At 42.8% G+C, this 21,165-nt stretch overlaps 1 protein-coding gene across 2 annotated transcripts in view; it reads right to left on the minus strand.

Annotated features, from left to right (window-relative positions):
* PLOD2 (procollagen-lysine,2-oxoglutarate 5-dioxygenase 2) overlaps positions 1-19,646 on the minus strand; it is a 54,213-nt gene extending 34,567 nt beyond the window's left edge. The window contains exons 1-3 of one of the 2 annotated variants that reach the window (XM_086754921.1): positions 19,241-19,646; positions 2,082-2,173; positions 427-563 (exon numbers count right to left, since the gene is read on the minus strand). In XM_086754921.1, coding sequence (XP_086611047.1) covers positions 427-563; positions 2,082-2,173; positions 19,241-19,349 — 338 coding nt within the window. In that variant the 5' untranslated portion in view covers positions 19,350-19,646. The remainder of the gene's footprint in view (positions 1-426; positions 564-2,081; positions 2,174-19,240) is intronic. The other variant, XM_086754920.1, reaches the window with a different exon arrangement.
* Between the last annotated feature and the right edge of the window lie 1,519 nt (positions 19,647-21,165).

A 21,165-nucleotide genomic window follows, 5' to 3' on the forward strand; every position in this document is an offset into this window, starting at 1 on the left:
CTCCATATCACTGTTACTTCATGGAACAAGATCATGCTCTGGTCTCTACTGGCCACTTTATTTCTGGAGCTGCTTTTGCTCTCCCATCATTCCACACTCCCAGCCCACAGCCACGTCCTGCCCTCACCGCAGCTGAACAGGGAGAGAACGAATGCTTGTCTAAAAGCCTGTCAGCTCCCAATAACGTTTTTTTACCCCCTTGAGGCAGCAGAACTATGAACAACTCTTACACCTGTAAATCTGTTTAAAAAGTTACGATTGCTCCAAGAGTAATCTACTATTTTTATGAATGGAGAAAAATGGAAGTAACTCTCCCAAATAAACAGCAAGGGGGAAAAGCAGCATGCAACTTTCAGCATGTCAGAGAGCTACTTTTGCATGTCTACTCAGACTAAAATGTAAAGGCAACAAGCCAGGTTTGCTCACCATTCAACAAACATTACAACCAAGTCCTCCTGATCAGCATAGCGTCCTATGCCTTCCTTCAGCAGTCGAACCTTCTGCCCTCCGCCAATAGAGTTAGGCAGCTCACCACCTTTCCACTCTTCGCCTTTTCCAAGTACCTGGAATAAGAAAAAAAAGCACTTTTTGCTACTACCCAAAACCAAGAGGCTTTTTAAAGCAGACCCTTATTGAAAACAGATGTTAAAGCAGAAGCAACACATTAAAGCATAACAAGCCAGCATTTCCAGCATCATAAGTTTTCCATGTCTGAAGCAGCATTCAGCACAATGACATCACTATAAAAACATGAGACACACATTTCTTAACCAAATAAGAATTGAGCAATTGCCTGCTACCACCATTTATTCAAACATGTCTTCTTCAGGGGGGGGGAAAAAAAAAGCTAATAATTGTTTCAAAATTTGTATTACAAAAACATTCTGAATGAGATCTTTAAAAGTCAATAGAATCACTTTAGGATAAGGAAGCGTGAGAGACCTTGATGGATCACGGTATTATTAATACAAATTGCAAGCTCCAGTCTTTCTGAAATCCCTCCAGAACACTTCCATACAAGGAAAGGACAGGTTCCCGAATACACAGCTGGCCGCTAAAAGCGGCTAAATAAAATCCCTCCCTAGCAAAGTGCTATAGTGACTTACATCTCAAAACCAGAAAAAAAAAAAAAAAAAAAAAAAAACCAAACAAAAACACACTCCTAAACTTTTTGTGGGTTTTGAGCATATCATTTTTGGAACTTCCAAAACCTGGAAGAACTACATGGCACGATGTTTTGGACAAATCTGCAAAGCTGATGGATGCATCTGGAGATCAGGCTTCTTGGGTGCTTTAGCAAAGTATTATCATATTAGGCAAGGTTCTCTCGGTCTTACAAGTTCAGTGACAAAAGTGAAACTTCAGATATCCAAATAATTTCCTATTTATAGTGTAGACACTGTGGTACGTAAGCAGAAAAATTTCATATCACCATCTGAATTCCTGGATTTTTTTCTTGCAGAACCGATTTGTGGGAAAAGTTCAGAAGGTTAGCGCCTTCCCATTTTCCCCAAGGTCACACAGAGGCCAACCTCCATACGTGACATACAGAGATGTGGAACAAGGCAGAAAAGACTGGTGAGAATGATAGAGATGTTTTGTCCTCTCAAAGAATTACAGGTTCTTGGGAAACACAGTGAAACTTTCAGTCGTGACTCTCCCTCCTTCCCCGCAGGGATCCAGCCTTCTTTAAGGAGGAAAGAGACATCCAAAGCTCTCTGAATGCAGTGCAGCTTCCAGAAGTACTCATGCAAACAACATTAGCCATGCTGAAAAGCAAGGCTGTATGATAAACCATGACAGAACCTGTAAGTGACTGGGGTCACTGATCACAATAGCTACTAATCTGCAAAACAGTTCCTAAGGCAGCAGAAGCAGCACTCTCCCGCGGTCATTCAGAGGGGCACCAGCAGGTAAGCAACAGGAACAGCAGCAGGGCCACGTGCAGGTGCCCTGCCTGCCCCCGAGCTCTGTAATTGTTCTACGTCACCCCGGCACTCGAGGAAGCTAGCGCAACTCCAGTTACTATTGCACTGTTTCACCAAAGCTGTATAGTATGAATATTTGGTATCATACAATACCTCCACTGTGTAGTTGAAGTGCTTCGCAGTTTGCATGAAACGGTGAAAGCCATCGGTTTCTTTAGTTGCTACAGTAAAAACTAGTAGTTTACCTGAGGAAGAAAAAGAAGGACTATGTATTGATATGTTTTCAGGCCACAGTTTATAACAAAAAAAATGCACTGAACATTGGATCAGGGGACTTTATGACTTACCTGCATCTCATTCAAAGACAGGAGGCTGTCTGACACTGTCATATTATAGGAGTGAGACATTATCAAACAAGAACTGCTGTGGACTAGGACGCTGTATTTAAAATTATCTCAGGAAGAGGAAGTAAATAGATCTATCTACTCTGTAAACAACTAGCTCAATACATGAAAACAAAGTTAGTATGACTACCAGACAGGAAGGAATCTTCAAAACAAAAATAACTTACTACCTTTCAGTCAGACCTAATCCTGTGACCTCTTATCACAGGACTGGATGCTACTAGAGAACTTCACCCAACCTCAGTAACTCCCCCAAAAGCACATGGCTCATATTCTTCATGAAAACAGGGTGAAAAAACCCAACCATGGAAACCAGTCCCCCAACAGGCAGCATTTAGTCCTTTAAAGTCCTTGAGCAGAGACAAAAGACTAAGGCTTTTTTTTTTTTTTTTTGAGCCTCTACATTACAGCAGTGCTAATTTTGCCCTGTTACTGCATGCAGGCAAACGACCGTGCAACCAATTTCCTTTTCATATCCCAGAGCTTTTGACAGTTCAAGTGAGGCCATGAATTCCCACTAAACAGCTTCCCGACTAAACTACTGAACAACATTCAACACCCTATACAACACGCTGCACAACGAAGCACATAATTCAGAGCTGTGAGAAAGACAGTACCTCTATCCAGCATCAAGTATTTAATCAGACCAGCCTGGATCCCAGAGCCCACTGCAGTTCCCCAATTTGGTCTGAGTTCAAGCAACAGCTGCCCTCTAAACAGAGCTCATGAGATCAATCCTTACAAGACAGTAAAATTAATCACCTCTAATGAGCATTCCAGACACAGTGCCTGTTGTTGCTTCACTTTCCCAAAAAATATCCTCTGGGTTTATCTTTACCAGTACAGTAATATGTGCTGGAAGTGACTGCTGTGAAGAACATTCCCATTAACCCTTCAGCCTTGTCCACCACCACAGATTTAGCAACCCTCAGACACCCAAGATGTCATCCTGAGTGTATTCAAATCAATCACCGCTTGCTATTTCGTTTTATTTTATACCAGCAAAATTAATACACAAGATGATGTAGTGATAGGACAAGGGGAAATGGTTTTAAAATAGAGGGAGGGACATTCAGAGTGGATATAAGAAAGAAATTTTTTACAGTGAGGGTGGTGAAGCACTGGCACAGATTGGCCAGAGAGGTGGTGATGCCCCATCCCTGGAAACATTCAAGGCCAGGCTGGATGAGGCTCTGAGCTACCTGATCTGGTTGGAGATGTCCCTGCTCCTTGCAGGGGGGTTGCACCAGATGGCCTTTAAAGGTCCCTTCCAACCCAAACCATTCTATGATTCTATGATGGTGATCTGCTTCCCACCTTGCAGAAGAAATGCACCTTGCTAGTTTCTCATGCGATGCTCTGCAGCCAGGTACCAGGGTACTTCACATGTACCTCTGCTCAGTCAAGCAAAAATACCTGTAGGAGCACAGACAGAGCAACATAAAAACCAGACGTTCTAATGAAATTTGAGTTTGTCTGAAATAGCCACAGCAGACAAACTATGGAGACTTGTCTCAGGAACCACTGATATTTTTTCCACTGAAATAAGGCTTAGATTCAGCACTAGTCAACAGGTCATTTCCAAGAATATTTCCTACCAAGCCAGACAGTGGTCTGGCTAGTGCATCCTGAACAGCAGCTATAACAGTGTACCTGAGGAAGAGCAAGGATAAGACAAGCATATGTGATGCTTCCTCTGCTTTTTCTACCAGTCTCAGTTTATGGGTTTTCCTGGATGGGGTTTCTGTATATTCCAAAACACTCAGTCCACTTTGTGACCTTGCTCTTACCTAGTCACTCCTTGAACTGATGTAACCTTCAAGCAGTTGACAGGATCACATGCCTGGCACCTACTCCAAAAAAACCCCCACAATTTTCTGTGCCTTGAGCAGGGTTCCTACAGTTTTTATGTGACACAGCCCAAGTTCTTCATCTACAGATAACATCCCTACCTGCCCTTCCCACCATGCACAATTTCACAGATTCCTCCCTCTTTTTGCTCAGCAGTCCTAGCGAAGTTTTTAACTGCTGGCTCTACGGAACCAGACTGACACTTCTGCAATATGTTACACAGCAAAGAACAAACTGAAAATACTTGAAATGCTTCAATCAACTCAACTTGAACACACAAAAATTTGGGGGAAGTCAGTTTTAGAAGATTAACTGCTCCATCTTTTTCTCACTTAAGTGCTAGCAGTCTTTTGTACGCAAGAATCAGAAGAAAATCCTATGAGTACATCTCAGAAGGGCAAGAGAACCTCCACAGAGGATTCCAGTGCAATGCGTTCACAGACACACTGACTCACCGACAGACATAAATACAGCAATAATGGTTCGATACCTTAAAAATCATTTATCCTAAAGGTCATGCAATCTAAAGTAATTATACAGGAGTCACCACAGAATGAATAAAGAACATATCTTAGACTATGACTAAAACAGAACTGAAGATAGTGGATAGGATTTTTTGTCTACGGAACAGATTAAGTTATGAATATTTTTTTTGTTCAAGCCCTGCATTTTCAAATTAGAGGAAACTGGAAAAATCTGATCATACCAAACCTTATCACCAAGCCAAGTGAATTCATTATTTAAAGTTTCCTAGGTGACCAGTCAAGCACTGACTATAACCGTGGAATTTGATTTGGGTTAGACATATTTCACACCTACCCCTTCCTGAGGAATGCCAACAGCATGGATTTCAAAAACCTGTACTTTGACAGCATGATGTAAATGACAAAATGTGGGCTGCATCAGATTCCTCCCATAGTCACTAAGTCAAAGAAAGTATTAAATCAATGTACAAGTACAGTTTGGCAAGCAAAGAACAATCTACATTCTTTATGGGATATTGTTGCTCTCTTAATAGAACTCACAGTAATTCCACCTACGCATTGCTCATGTATTTCAAAATTCAACTATGGAGCCTGCTATGTTACTTGAGTTTTGTGGAACAGGAGGGAAGAGAATTATGTGCTAAATCATACGGGATTTCAACCTGAGCTATATAAAATGGAGAAAGCTGAACAGACAAATAATGCAGTTTTATATTGACATGAAACTACAAGAGAACCTGGATTACACTCAGTGCCAACGAAGCAACCCAGTGTAGGTTGTCTGAGTCAGGTTTGCAAACAACCACAGAACAAACAAGAAGCTATTTTTATAAAGGTATTATTCATTTTGGAAAAGTTTTCTTTTAACATACTTGCCAATGGTCAATTTTTTTTAATTACAGATGAGGAGTTTTAAAAGGCTTTATTTTCATGTCTCTGCTGCACCACAGAATTTTAGGTGCATGTGGTACATACACGACTTTTAAGCGCAGCAGAAATGTAATTATAGCATTTAGAGTCCATTTGGAATTAGAGTTTCTTTATAGACTACTTAGTCTTTGTTGAGGTTTTTTTTTTGGGGGGGGGAGGTGGGTTTTTTTGTTTGTTTGGGTTTGTTTTGTGGAGTTGTTTGTTTTGGTTTTTGGGTTTGGTTTTTGTTTGTTTGTGGTTTTTTGGTCTTTTTGTTTGTTTGGGGGTTTTTTTATTATTTAAGTAATCTGTAATGACCAAAGAGCAGAGAAACACACTTTTATTCTGTCTACAGTGTAAAGCAGATTAATGTAGTTACCTTGGCACATTATAGAGGGTATTGTTCACCAATTTAGGAAAGCGGCACCATCCTCTTCTAGCTAGTAAGGTGTTACAAAAATATTAATGTAATTCCTGTAGGCTCCTGTGACTTTATTTAGATGTAAATGACAACTTACACCAGTTTTACTGGCGGAGTTCCACTAAGCGTGGCATGGATGATATTTGTTTCTTCCTGTGGTAGTGACTGAAGAGAATGCTTCTGACCATCAAATATTTCTGCTAATTTATTTTTAACTTTCTAACTCAATTCACTTTGAAAAATCTATTCCTTGTTTGCTATATTTAGGTACAACAACTCCTTAGAACACCTGTCCCATTTCTGTCTAATTACACAAATCCAAAGTGACTTTCATAAATTCACAAGAGTGTAAGTGTGCAAGTGCACCACAGATCCCAAGGGAGTAGTAAGTTTATCAAAACACCGTTTCCACTTCAGGATGTGCTCAGCTACATCTATTTTAGCTGAAGGCACCCACAGCTTCCCTTCTGCGCGGAGCAGGTTTGGTCCCATGAAGAGCCGTGCCGGTGCTGAGGTTCAGTGCCACACCAGAGCCCTTTCCGCAGGATGAGTCGCGTGCAAACATCGCACTGAGCAGTAGGGTGACTGGCCCAGAGTCCCCAGTAGCATCACTCTGCCAGCTCCAGCTGTGCAATGAAGACCCAGGCGTAGCAGCAGAAAGCTGCCTGCAATTACTCAGACCCCAAGTTACCACTGTGGCCCAGTACATCCCAGCAAGCGAGCCGCAAAAACTTCAGTCTTCGCATAAGCCCCATGATGAATTCTAGCTGCAGCTAAACAGTCTTCCTGCCTCACCATCCACTTTGGCACAAACCCCTGCCGTGCCCTCCGCTCAAGCATCCACCCTAAGGAGCTCTGCTGTATAATCTTACATACGGACTTGAGCTATCCATCTCCTAAGTCTGGCTATCCTTCTCTTACATGAGGGGATGAATATACATATATTTTGCAACGAACAGTAATAGTATCCTCAAAATGCAAACACATATGTTTGAACACAGCTGGTGGTCACAGCCCTCCCCACTTGCAGGGTACTGGGATGCCGCAGAGGGTGCAGGCTGCCTGGCAGGGCTGGGCTTCCCCGGCCTGCAGCCTGCCAGAGGCATCTTGGCAGACACTGGAGGGGATTACCAAGCTTGGCATTTATTTCCACAAAAAGGAAATGCAAACCCTATACTGAAGTTCAACAGGAAGGCATGAGATGAAGGAAAAAAAAAAAAAAAAAAAAACTCTGAAGAGATTCATGCTGGGTGTGAGGGTGCTAAGTTACCAGAGGGCAAGTATTCCAGACAGCTTTCTGATAGTTACATTCACAAAACAGCTGTTCTCTTCTGAAAACAAGCCTCAGAGAGCACGCATTTGGCCAAGAAAAGTATATCCAGTGACAAACAGAATTCATTTTTACATGCAAATTAGGAAACTCTTTAGCAGTCAAGTTGTGAAAGACAACACTGCATACAGAGTACATGCAACATTAGGAAACTCAGTGCAGGTTTATCAAAACATTTCGCTCTTGTACTCAACTTTTTGTGCTGCTACCATCAGGGATCTGACTGCATCATAAATATTTATTTCCAGAAATAAGAACTATAAACCAGAGCCTTTGTCCTCAGCAAATCGCCTGGCAGCTCCTGGCTGAGATCTCACTGTGGCAGGACTGCTTTAGGTAGCAGTGACCCCTCTCCTTGTACCTTGGCAAAGAAGCACGCAAAGAATTGCAGTCATTCCTCACACACCCACATGGCTCTTATTTATCTTGAATGAACACTAACAGAGATTACTACATAATCTCTACCAGGGTTTGTGAGCACTAGCAGAGTAGCTTCAGAACAGCTGAAACTGAGGATACTGCTCACAGCCACACGGGAATTGACATTTGGTCCTTGGATTCAAGTACCATGGACTTCTCTGGAGCAGGAGTGAGCTGTAAGATCAAGGGACGTCTGTGCACAGTATCACATTATGCCATTAAAACTGGTGACTTATAATGTCAAAAACATAAACAAATTATGTTTGATTCCTGGAATATGTTTTTATCCATGTTCTAGTGTCTACAAAAAATACAGCCTACTTTCCTGTTTTCAGATTACATCCCATCCAGAACTGCTCAGAGTAACAACTATGCCTCAACGTCTCCATTAAATCAGCAGAGATGTACAATTGCAAAATAATTCACCAAAGGTCTCCAGCAAGCAAATAAACAATTTGCTAGAGATCACTGAAAAAGCTTGGGAAGTAGAAGCATACTAGGAATACATCCATGGATTAAAAATAAATTAAAAACAAATAAAAATATACACTGCCAAAGAAAGATCAGGTAGTAATCTCAGCAGTGATCTGCATGACATTAATCTAAGGCATAGCCTGGGCAGATACCTGGAAGAGGCACATGGATGCATCCAAGCCCGTTAAATAAGCTATGTAGTTGTGCCTATTATTATGTCTTCTGCATATCTTGAGACGTGGGTAACAAACAGGGTACAATTTCCTGCCAAAATAAAAAAAAAAAATAAAAAATAAAAAAAAAAAACCCACAAAACAACCACCACCCCACCACAAAAAAAAAAAAAAACAAAGAAGAAAAAAAAAAAAGAAACAAATCCCAATCACAGACTGGATTTAGCTTTCCTTTACACAGAGGAGCATGCTTCTCCATCACTGGAGAGATGCACTGACACACAACACAACTGAAAAAGTGTTTTCAGCCTGGATTCCTCCCATCACACTTCAAGAGCACAGTACTGAGAGATGTTCAAAAGGAAGCTGAACTGAGAAGCAGCTGTCAGAGTGACAGGATACAGCCCTGACTAACTGCAGACTTCTGATTATATTTCTGCTATTATTTACTGTTTCCACAAATTAAGTGTTAAAAACAAACAAAGAAAATAAAAGGGAGAAAAAAGCTTGTTTGTTTTTGGATTGGAGTTTTCAGTATGCTTGTTTATTTCCAAGGCAGGCAACCGACCCCATGTATAGTCATCTCAAATTCATGAGTCCCAACTTGGCCATGCCACTTTCCCTTCCAACTTCCATATTCAGCCAGTAACAAGAAGGTGAAATAGAGGAATTGTCCTCAACAAGTTCATAGAATCATAGAATCATAGAATGGTTAGGGGTGGAAGGGACCTTCAAAGGTCATCTAGTCCAACCCCCCTGCAAGGAGCAGGGACATCCCTGACTAGGTCAGGTTGCTCAGAGCCTCATCCAGCCTGGCCTTGAACGTTTCCAGGGATGGGGCCTCCACCACCTTTCTGGGCAACCTGTTCCAGTGTTCTATAACCCGCATCGTAAAAAATTTTTTCCTAATTTCTAATCTATTTTCCTTCCTTACCCACCTCACCTAAAGCACATAATCCATCAGCAAAATCCAGGTTCTGAGTCTCTTACAGAAGTCTGAGTTAGAAACAAAATGTAATTAGCAGTTTCCCTGACCTTCCCATCCACCGTGCTCCCCTAAACAGGGAATATTTCTGTGCCCAGAGGAGAAATCACAGTCCTCAGCTCTGCCCTCGGTGTAGTTGCTTGCACACCAGAAGCTCCTGGTGGGTCCTTTCCAGCACGTTACCAGCCCTGTTAGAAGAACACGCCATTTTAATTTCATTGCCCTGGCAAGTATATTGAGTACAACACGTTCGAGGATAATAGTGCAGGGTTGAGCTGTGCGCGGGTCAGCTTACAGTATGGGAAGGCATGATCCATAACTGAGATTCAAGATCTAGAGTTTCTCATAACTTCACGGTAAAACTGGAAAATTTTGGAAGAATAAAACTTTAAATGTTATTTAGGAATACAGTGTCACTATACAACTAAACGCCTGTAATTTCTCTAACAGATGAGTTACATTTCTGGAAGATATCCTGGAAAATGTAAAATACTCCACAATAACTTCTGAACAAGACTAAACTTACAGAGATCCAGAAAATGGACAATATAAAGCCTGTTGGAAAATCTCATTTATAGGCTCTATTGCTGTTTTCTCCATAAAACTGAATAACGTAACAGTCTTGAGTTCCCAATTAATTGCAAAACTGTGAAAGAACTTTTAAAGAGAATGTAGCACAAGGTTTAAGTCCACAATAGTAAATAAAGCATTCAAAAAAACTGGAACAGATCATTGGGCTACACAATACTGTATGGAGTCAATACAGTCACGATAACTGATTCTCTTCCTGTGCAGCTTTGATTACTTTACTAAAACCAATCTTTCCACACGCTTCCAAGCCATGTTGAAAATCTGCAGACAACTAGAGGGTCACCAATGGTGCCAACAGCAACTTCCTTTCCCTATTTATAGGGACTCAGACCGTATGTTCAAAACTCAGAACTATTAAGCTAACTAAAGAGTTGAAATATTAAAGAGCACTTTCAAAATCCAGATTTTTTTGAGCACAACACAATCTTCTACTTATCACTCAAGAAAGCAATATTAGACTCCTCAAAAGGAAAATGTATATTTTTTTCCCTATATACAGGAGTTAGAGCCCAAACTTAAGATTCTATGTCAAATAAAGCTTTTGAAAATCTGCACACTCTGAAAAGATGTCAAACAGCTGGAGACAGGAGAAACCCATCATATGCAATGTAACCATGATTATAAGTTTTACCTACATACATATACTTGGTTAATGTAATCCAGCAGCAAACAAAGAAGATCTTAAGTACACAACTTGAAAAACACAAACTTTAAACATATGTATCTACCCAGTGTCAGTTTATATGACGTACATATGGTCAAAGAAAGCAGTAAGCCAACAGAAGAATTTCTGGTCAAATAAAACTTTTGGCATAAAGAGGGAAAAGACAGAGCCATCCAACAGCTGTTTATTTTCCCCTAGGATTCCTTAGAAACATGACAATGTGTTGAAATAGCAAACGTGGTCATCTTCTTTTCTCAGGAAAGAAACGTGTATTACACTCCAGGAGGGGGAAAGATGACTGGTGCAAAAGCAACACTACTTCATATCTGGAAGTTCTGGGATTTTTTTTTATCTGACCTTTATATTTTACAGTCAACTTCTGTTCCGCACAGAATGCTTTGCTGCATGCCTCCACTCATCCTACAGCTTAATACTTCCCACAGAGGCAGACTGTTTCCAAAGTCCTGCTAACCATAGCCATGATCACCTTGTAAGATTGGATCCTCCACAATTTAATAGCATGGTTGGATTGCTGTTGAAAAAAATCCTTGGAGAGGAGACAAAATATGGTTGAAAAACTCAAGTTTTTCAAAGTGATAAGATTTAAAATAAAAGATGAAATTAGAATTAACAGAGAGCAAGTTAAGAACAGTCATGGGCTGCCAAACACCTAGCATACATATACTACATACTGATTTCCTATACCAATACACATTTTTGTGTGAGAGAGGCAGGAAGTTTTCAGAAGCCATCTAGGGAAAAAAATACAGAAGGTATAATTTCCCAGCTTCAGTTACTTTTGAACAGCTGGTACTGCTGCAACTTCCTCAGCCACAGTAAGTGTTGCCTGTTACAGGGGTCTCCCTCTTCTCAAGTGTTTTAAAGGAACAAAGAAGCTGGGTTAGCAGAAATTTGTGCTGAACTTTCTTATAATATAGAATTTATGCTAGGCTAGCACTTGCTAACACACAGCCCCTGAACAGGACATTTTTCTAGTAACTGAACCCAAACTCAGTTTTCTAAGAGACTTAGGAAGACACTTATCATTCAGGAGTCCCATGATTGTTAAACACCACCTGCAATCTAAATTCATTTATGAAGAGGTGATCAGTGCTGCAGCAACTGTGCATTTCAGAATCTAAAGTTTGTTATGAAAACACTGAAGATTTCTCATGCAAAGAAATTCTCTTGTGCTTTAGTTCACAGCCCACAGGGCTGCGAACAAGCATTTCCCTTTTCCACGCATACCAACCCAAACGGCAAGCCCGCTGAGCTGCTGCTTACTGCCTGTCTTTTATCACATCATTTCTGATGTCACATAGATACAGCATCTAAAACGTTTACATGAAAGTGATCAACTGTTGAATAGAGCCAGTTCTAAAAAACATAAATAAAAACCTACCACCCACAGAGTATATTTCTGTAATTACTTTTCTGTATGCATATACACTTTCAAACAAAGATTAGCAGTTACTCCTTATATTAACACACAACTGATTTCAGAAAACACTCGAAAGCTAATTCTGTCTCAGCTCTTAATTTTTTTTTTTTTTAATTTAGTAGTATGGAATATACAGTCAACAAGAGCTCATTAAAACCTGTATGTGCACTCGTCAATCACTCGCAGTGCTGACCAGTGCTCAGGCCCGTGCTCATTCTAACACAAGATTTCCTCATCTTGGTAGCTGAACAAAACCAGATACAAGCAGCAGTAGTCAAGAGGTTTTCCATCAGGTTCGGTGGACTTGGATGAGACTGTCTCTGAATCAGTTATCCTGTAGTAAAGCAAAGACAAGACACATTCCTTTGTTCCCAGATAAGAAAAAAATTAAAATCAACTGTTTGTAAATGACATCATTGCCATGCATGAAGCAACTCCTCCAACAAGAGCTAACTTCCTGACAAGTGGGGAACAGACCAGGTTACAGCTGTTTATAAGTGCCCAGATAGCAATCAAACCACAAAAATCTCCTTGGGAGTAGGAGTGGACGGAGTCATGGCACAGGCTGGGTCTTGCCTGAACACGCGGATTGGACGGCCCCGCTATAAACTGTCATCGGGGCTGCAGCTGAGAGCAGGACACAATTAACATCAGCTGGCTAAGTGAGAAAGTTTACTCAGCTTCTGCCTTTTTGTAGCCTTGCCTGTCTCTCTCATAAATATGTATCTCGAGAAGAGCATGCTGCTTCTTAAGCTGCTGTTTAGCAAATCCAGCTGTTTAAACAGAAGTGGTCACACACAGCACCAAGCACTGTTAAAGTTTGTTTTCTGACAGCTAATCAATGCATCAATGAAACTCAGTAGTTAAGATCTGCACCAACAGTTTCTCCTTAGATTAGTCGTCACTTTAAAGAAAAAAAGAGAAATTGGAGCTGGAACTGGAGCCGTCCTGAAGACGCGTAACTGTCCTCCACGCCTGCACCGCGGTTCATGTGGTCAGCGGACGCTACCACCCCCATCAGTCAGTTCATTTGAAAAAGCTGCCCTACAGCTTCACATCTGGGTCTATGTCCAGATACCGGACATGTAAAATTCTCCAAAGAGAAACAATGGCCACACAACCCTGGAAAGGAAAAAAACCATACTTTTCAAAAATCCTTTTTCTGTGTAAACAAGCAACATAAACCCCACACTTGTGAGATACAGGTATTGCCCTGCCTTGAACAACTCGGTCCTTCAAATCATGAGACGGCACCAAAAACTTCTGTCCTACTTCTGACACAAGGCAGACCATGACATGTCCTGTATGACATATACTTAAAGGTGCTTTTAACATCCAACACTTGACCCACGAATTTCAGTTAAGTTTATGGGTCTGGTTCTGATCTAACATGTGTACAATTGCTTTACAGTGACGTAAAATAGAATTAGTAAACTGCTTACAGGGATAGCCTAAGGAAACACTTTGCTGTATTAAAAGTTTCGTGTGAACTTCAAAACTAAAGGTAAACAATCCTCCCCCGCCTCCCCCCCAAAAAAAAAAGTAAAGTAAAAAAACCTACAAAAGCAATTCTATCAGAAACTGCTTATTTTGCAGGGCTGATTTCAGCAAGAACCCCTAATGGGCTCCTTCAGTACATTACCATTTAGACCCACAGCTACAGAGTTAACTCTTAAGGGAATGGCACTTTAAATACTAAACAAAAATAGGTTTGGCATTTTTGTCTTTTCTCCTTACAGTTTGTTTGCTTTTATTACAAATAGTGCATATGTCAGCTTTAAAAACATACCTGCAGTTACATTGTAAGAATCAAAAAGGACCCCTCATCCCCACTCCCCCCCCCCCCCCCCGCCCGTGTCCATTTTCTAAGAAAATCCACACTGGATCAATAGATTTGCAACTTGACCAAGTATTCCAACCCTGGAATACTTTCAAAGCGCAGACCATAAGAGCTTGTGAGCCAACCACTAAAATAAATGGGGTTTCTTCAGAACTATCCTATAAATTTGAATGTCATAAGACAGAGTTCCCCTGTGTACCCTTAAACTATGGAGGAAATTGGTTAGTAATTACTTTGTACTCCATTACAAAAATAGTCATGTGTTTTAAAAGAAATTATATAGTAATCCACAGTATCTTTAATTTTGGTTCAAGCAGAAACAGAATGAAATGATCAAATATGCAAACTGTATAATTTGCCAATAATCTAAATACTTCAACAATTAGTAGGTTCCTAAGTTTCTGCAGTCTCAGGGCTCGGTTGGAATCAGTATCATTAAAATATTACATTAAAAAGGCACACAGGCATGCACACACTGAGAACATGAAAAAGTCAGATTACTCTGATCATCAAAAGATTTACTCTGTTTCTTTAGTGGACCTGTCATTTGTTTGTTTTTCCTGCTACAACAAATTGTAAAAGGAATTCTAGCTCCTGGGGAAAAAAAAAAAAAAAAAAAGATATCTGGATGAAACAGTGATGTTACATATTTAGTCTCTTGCTAACCAGTACAACCCATATTTTAAAAACTGAATTCACCTTAAGGAAACACTGCAGAAGCAGTTCTATTAAACCGCCTAAAGCCACTTGCAGTGTCAGGCTGTGCTTGCAAGCACGTATTTCCTGATGATTAAGTGTCATTTATTCTCTAGAGCTACAACATTCCCACACATACAGAAACATTCCTGATACTGATCTGTTTGGTCAAGTTGTGTTTTATGCTGGAGGGAACCACGCTCTACGTTTAAATTAGGAGGGAATAAAAATATTCTTCACTTTCAAAACGTGTTTGCCTTGCAACTGGTCCCTCAAAAACTATAAAAAACTGACATTGCAAATGAAAACAAAAATGCCCCTACTGCAACCATGTTTACTCTTCATGACAAGGGAATTCACTTGAGCAGCATGTCAAGTAATTTCTATTTTGGACTAGCAGCTCTACACAAATGGAAAGATAGTGCTTTTTCTTACACAGTGTAATAGTGCTAATTCAACAGACAAACTAAACACTTCCCCGCAATGTGAGTCACTTTTGCTTAAGCAGCAGTGAGGGAAAAAGTCAAGAACTTGGACATAAATCATGACTCTCCAGAACACACCACAAGCTTAAAGAAAATTGAGAAATAATGTTAGTTTAGCTTCTCAACAGGAACATTTTTCACACAAAACCTTCCTGGCTCAGATAACCATGGTGGTCATTCCACTGTAATTTATGGTATCAAATGCTGATGATGAAGGTCACAACTGTTTTACTTTTTCTTGTTTTAATTAGAAATGCATTTTACAGTTAAAGCTGCAGTAATCTTATCCAACTCCACTGCATATCACAGAGAGATGCAAAGTCACAGCCACCACTGTGGTCTACATCCACAGCCTAATTATTCCCTCCACCTAAGGAAAGAAAGAAGAATCTGGCCAAAAAAACTTTAATTTTTTTTTATTTATTTATTTTGCAACAGAGACTGGCATTGTGCAGCCTCTAAATCAGGCCACGAAGAACTCAAGACTGCTGGCTTTGGGTGTCTTCAAGGACAAATATTTTCAAGGGGAAAAAATACGCAATGGAAGAATGACTTTGCTGCTTTGCACCTCCGCAGCCACGTTCACTTACTTTTAACTAATTCCCAAACACACATACTCCCCACTACACACTGTTTCATTTGTTATTGACCATTTATTTCAAAGCTGGCACCTAAAGGTATCTACACGAGTGACCATTACCCATCTGAAGTGGTGCACACTGATGCCACAGGCATTCCTAAACACTGCCCAGGGAGTCAGGATGATGGTGCCCCAGGACACAGGTAATCCAAACGCTGTCTCCTGCTGGGTCAGGTCCTGGGTACGTCACTCTCTGCCCTTATCCTTCATCTCTAAGGGGCAGGTGGCAGCTTTTTCTTACAGTCCTCACAAAAAGGGCACGAAACTTCCAAAAGACCTAGAGGAGGTTTTTCCCCAACACAGGTTTACGTAGCAGTTTTACATACTGTGGTGGCATGGTGGGACAAAATTAGCATCAGTTGAGAAGCAAGAAACAGAAAACTGGGTAGAGAGATGAAGGCAGGCATAGCGTGCTGTACTTACAACCTCTCCTCCACCAAGCAGGCCAAGTCTTCCAATACTTCTAATAAGTATTGGAAGATGGTTGTCAAGATGGTTGAATGACCAAATTCCCTTGTTTGTGCACCACAGGTGCTTCAGAGGGAAAGGCCTATCCATCCCTCACAGTGGCCATTTTGGCTGAGCCCAAAAAAGTCAACAGAAATGGCAACAGCGCATGCTGTATCTCCACGTGAGTCCCTGCACAGCTAGACCAGCCAGCAATCACTGCTTGAAGCACTCGTAACCAGCATTTGATGGACGCCGGGGTGGAGGAAAGTCTGCTTGCTCAGAGCACTCCATGGCCCGTCAGGCTGCCCACACCTCCTGTCCGGGCTGGCGCTGGAAGGCCACTCACCCTGCACAGGCCCTTTCTATGACAAGCCCCCCCCGACCCACCCTCTCACCCCTCACATTTGAGGGGTACGCACAGGCAGCAACGAACCACGGGGCCCACCTCAAAACCTGCCCCTTGGCCACCATTACAACCTACAGCCCCAGCACAGCCACGCTCCAGCTGGCCAAGTCCCCGCAGCCGCCCTGGGGAAGGGACTCAAAGGCAGCAAAGCCATTTCCCGTGCAAACAGCTGATTAATAAAACATTTCAGGTGGGAACATAATTTACGTCTGTTGCCAAAAGCGCAGCCTGCTTCTAGTACAACGACAAATGTCTTTTCCACTCGCTCTCCGCACGTCCTGGACTGCATTACATGATAAGCAACATGCATACAGCAAGTACGGTGCAATGGAAATATTTTAACACTGCTTTTAACACAGAAACTTCTGTATCTTCACCATACAGGAATCAGTGTTTCAGAGCTCAACAGTGCTCTTCTCTGTGATGGCTTCAAGCAGAAAGCTGAGGCAAAGGAGCACAGGAGGGATTTCTGCAAACATGGTTTTGCCACGGGGCCACGCTGACTGCTCGGCACTCAAGTAACCACTACTGTGCAACAGGCACTTCTCTTGCTACCATTTTTCCGAGCCTTTCCGAGTAAAGCAGTACAGTCTTGCGAAGAAATAAAGATGTACCTTGGCAGTCGGTTTTAGACACTCTTGTTACAGCTTATTTCTGAAGCAAGAAACACTAACAGACCGCTTCAAAACATGACAGTGTGCCTTTGTGTCCTGCTTTAGACTCAGTTGTACAAAGCATCAAGAGATTAGAAATTAAGAATTGTATTTCTAGAACTGGAGGCACACTAAGGTTGACCCTCTTCAAACAATACTGCACAGACTCGGGGAAAACACTGAAGGTTAAAACTGGAATAAAAACAAGTAACACAGCAGGCAGTGTCTGGGGTCATGAAACTACTCAAGGAGTGGTTTCAAGTCAGCAGAGCCTGCTACAATTCCAGCTACTAATGTTTAAATTAAAAAGAGTTAATATTGTCCCACATGAGTACCTATATATAAAGGTATCAGGGCTTTTTAGCACTGTGATTTGTGTAGCATCATTTTTATTATTTATATAGAAGTAGCAGTCTATTTCTGGTTTGCTGAATCACACAGTGCTGTCTGGACTACGCACTCTTTGCTTTTCACATCTTTGAACACCACCAATATTAAAAAAAAAAATCCTTATCATGCCAGCAATTAGCTTATATCAGCTTGAAATCCCACATCTCAAGTATGTGGTTAAAAAAAAAAGGCATTATTAGAATTAGATAACATCTTAAACTGTGATTGCAATAACTGATTTCCAAAGGACCCTGACTTGCAATCTCACCGGCTCTGATAACACGCATAGGAGCTCAACTTTTTACACAAAACATGCCCCCGTAGGCTGCACCCCCACGGGACAGTGAAGGCTGAACAGTAATGCTCACACATCCCTGACAGATTGTGAACTACTGCGCACACCACAGCCTTCAGAGAAATCCTCTGAACGACTAAGAGCAACAAAGCATCAAGAAAAATGGAAATGAGAAGCTCACTGAGTAGAGTCTGGTATTCATCACCACCTTTTTTCAACACTAGTTATCAACCAAGTCAGCAGTTTTCCTACCAAAATTAGAACTTGTTGACAAAACTTCTAAAAAAAAAAAAGCAGCTTCCTTCTGCACACCAGAAGAAAATTAAGCTAGATATTAAAAATAACTTGATTACACTCTTGAGTATACAAGCCAAGAAATGAAACTATTTTGGATTTCATGTGGTAATAATCTAGTGGAATGAAATACCTTTGTATGCCTAGAATAGCTATCAGAAGTACAGACTCACAGACTCCAGAACAGTATTAGAGCAAGAAATATGTTTTGGCATTCTATGATTCTATGATATAGTTGGACATACATGTGCTTGGACACCTCCCTCTGAGGGAAATTCCTGTAACCATTCTTCTACTTCGCATGCTAAAGATAGAAACGAGTTTTATCTTCTGCCTCTTTGAAGCTAAAGTGGTTACAAAGCAATGATCAAAAAGCAAACAAGCCTCAGCGGGACGGGAAGGGGCACTGAAGCCCACAGTTGACTTGTGCACCAAGTAGGAAACTTCACCACCGGCTGCCAGAGTTTAGAGAAGAAGGGAACGACGCTGAGCTTTTCCCAGCCTTGGAAAAACATGTTCATCGACACCTTGTCTCACGGAAAGGGAAGGAAGGAGGGCGGGGAGTGGGGCAGAGAAGGAGAAAGTCAGGGAAACTCACTTCCCATTAAGGAATCTTTCTCTTTTTACCACGGGCGATGAGCCGCCTCGGCGGCCACAGCGCTTCCAGCCAGGCTGTCCCGCTCAGAACAACCTGGGCAGCCCTGTTCCGGCCGGCGCCACAGCCCCCTCCCCGCCCCGTCGAATGCGCTCCAGCCCCCGGAGCATTTTAAAGTAGGGGGCTGAGGAGGGGGATGAGAGGAAAAAAAAAAAAACCCAAATAAATCGGGAAAGCGGCGTTTCCCAGCCTCCGAGACGGGAGGGTTCTCCCTGCGGATGTTCCCGAGCTGGGAGGCACAAAGAGACCGGTACCGCCCGGCAGCGCATCCCCGCCGCCGCCCTCACCGGGCCCGAGCCCACCTCCACGCCGCGAGGCCCCGCCGTCCCACCCGCTGCCCCGCACCGCCCCGCGCCTCACCTGCGGGACCGGGGCCGGGCCCGGGACGCCGCTCTGCCGCTGCTGGCAGCGCCAGAACCAGCAGCAGCGGCAGGAGGAGACGCGGCGACCGGGCTCTGCTCAACGCCATCTTCCCCCTCCGTACCCGCCGGCCTGCCGCCGCTCCCCGCGCCGCCAACTCCGGAGAGCGGCGGGGGAAAAGGGGGCGGGGTGAGAAAGAAAGAAAAAAAAAAAAAAAAAAAAGAAAAAAAAGAAAAAAAAAAAAACGGTGCCTGGAGAGCCGCCGCGCCCAGCGTTCCGCTCCTCCTCCTCCGCAGGCAGGAGCGAGAGGCGCTGCCGCCCGCCGCCGGCTTTATACGGCGGTGGGAGGACCCGGGGCAGCCGGCGCCGCAACGGGAGCCGCTTGTGGCCGCCGCGCCCGGGTGCACGGTGCCGCCGCCGACATCGGGGGAGGGCCGGGCGGCCAGGCCCCGCCCCCGCCGTAGGTGCGGGGCGCTGCACGCGGCAGCTCGTCGCTGCGGGGAGGGAGCGGGGCCCAGCGGCTACCGCGGGTGGAGCGCGGCTGGGCGCAGCGCTGCGCCTCCGCCCTCGATAGCGGCCGGGGTGCGGGGCCGAGCGGGCGGTAGCGCCTGGAAAGGCTCCCGGCGGTGCTGGCTGCGTGGGGATCAGACCCACCACCCCCTCCAAACGTTTTGTCAGTGGCTTCGTTGGCCGCCATTACGTCCTGATAAACACATTCCTGAAAATTTAATGTTGCTGAGAGATTGTGAGCAACTGAAGCCATTATTCCGTGAGCCAACAAAACCGATCTGACCCTTTCGCGTATAGGGTAGCTCTGCTGGTATCAGGACCGCACCGTGCATCCACTCCACTTGTGAACAACATGCCTGTCAAACACTCCATCATTTTATCATTCAGCTTTCCATAAAGAAACACAGTTCGTTTGCCTAGTTTAACATGCAAAAGCATTATACTTTCATCACTAAAGAAACACCCAGCAAATCACCAAATTACTGAAGGCAAGCCTGGGATCATGAAGGAGATGTACTGGCCCATCTCCACCCTTTTTCCTATTGCGCTATAAAACATATTCAAAAAAATACTGTAAACAATAGCGTAAATGTTGAAAAGTCATGTATAAATTCTAAAAGCAGATGGCAGCCTATTGAAATCAGATTTACACCTTGGAAATATTATTTGAGGACCAAAGGCATAATCTAAATCAAAAATTAGTGCTGAAAGCAGGATTCTTGTATGTGAGATCCACCTCTATAATCGTCAAATAGACACCTCATTTTTTATCCTAAATGTCTCTATGGGCCTAGCAGATGTGCTTTTTGGAGCCATATTGGAAAGAAAAAAGGGGGAAAGAAGGGAAAACTTGACCTTGGCTACTGCCGCCATAAGAAATGCATGTTTTTGTTTGGAAGCCAGAGCAGAAGTCAGAGCCTGCATTATGTGCCCAGATGCTTTTACGGTTAATTGGGAGAGCTCATTCTTTCTTTCCTAGAAGAGAGAAGGCCCAGGAAAGCAGCAATTGGGAAATACTGAAAATGTAATCATGCAGTGATGAAGCTGCAGTTGCTAATTACAGGAGAAACAGAAAAGACCCTCCAGTTCTTGAGCAATTATTCATGACCTACTTTTTCCTGCCACCTCTGCCAGGCACGCAGAGACTCATGAATGAACAAATATCTTCTGAATGCAGACATTATGACCACATTTATGCACACATCCATGAGCGACCTCTGCTCTGTCTTCCAAGAACCAGCACTACTGCTGCTGAGTGACTTACATAGGTGCATAGACTGTGTTAGCTGAAAGTGAGCAGTGCCGTAACTGGCATGATACTGCAAGTACTTCTGTTGTCTTTTTTTAAAAAATGAGTTCAAGGAGAGGGACGTTTGACAAGGGCATGTAGTGATAGGACAAGTGGTAATGGCTTT

The sequence above is a fragment of the Chlamydotis macqueenii genome, chromosome 9 (assembly GCF_036417535.1).
Source record: "Chlamydotis macqueenii isolate bChlMac1 chromosome 9, bChlMac1.mat, whole genome shotgun sequence".
Lineage (NCBI taxonomy): Eukaryota > Metazoa > Chordata > Aves > Otidiformes > Otididae > Chlamydotis > Chlamydotis macqueenii.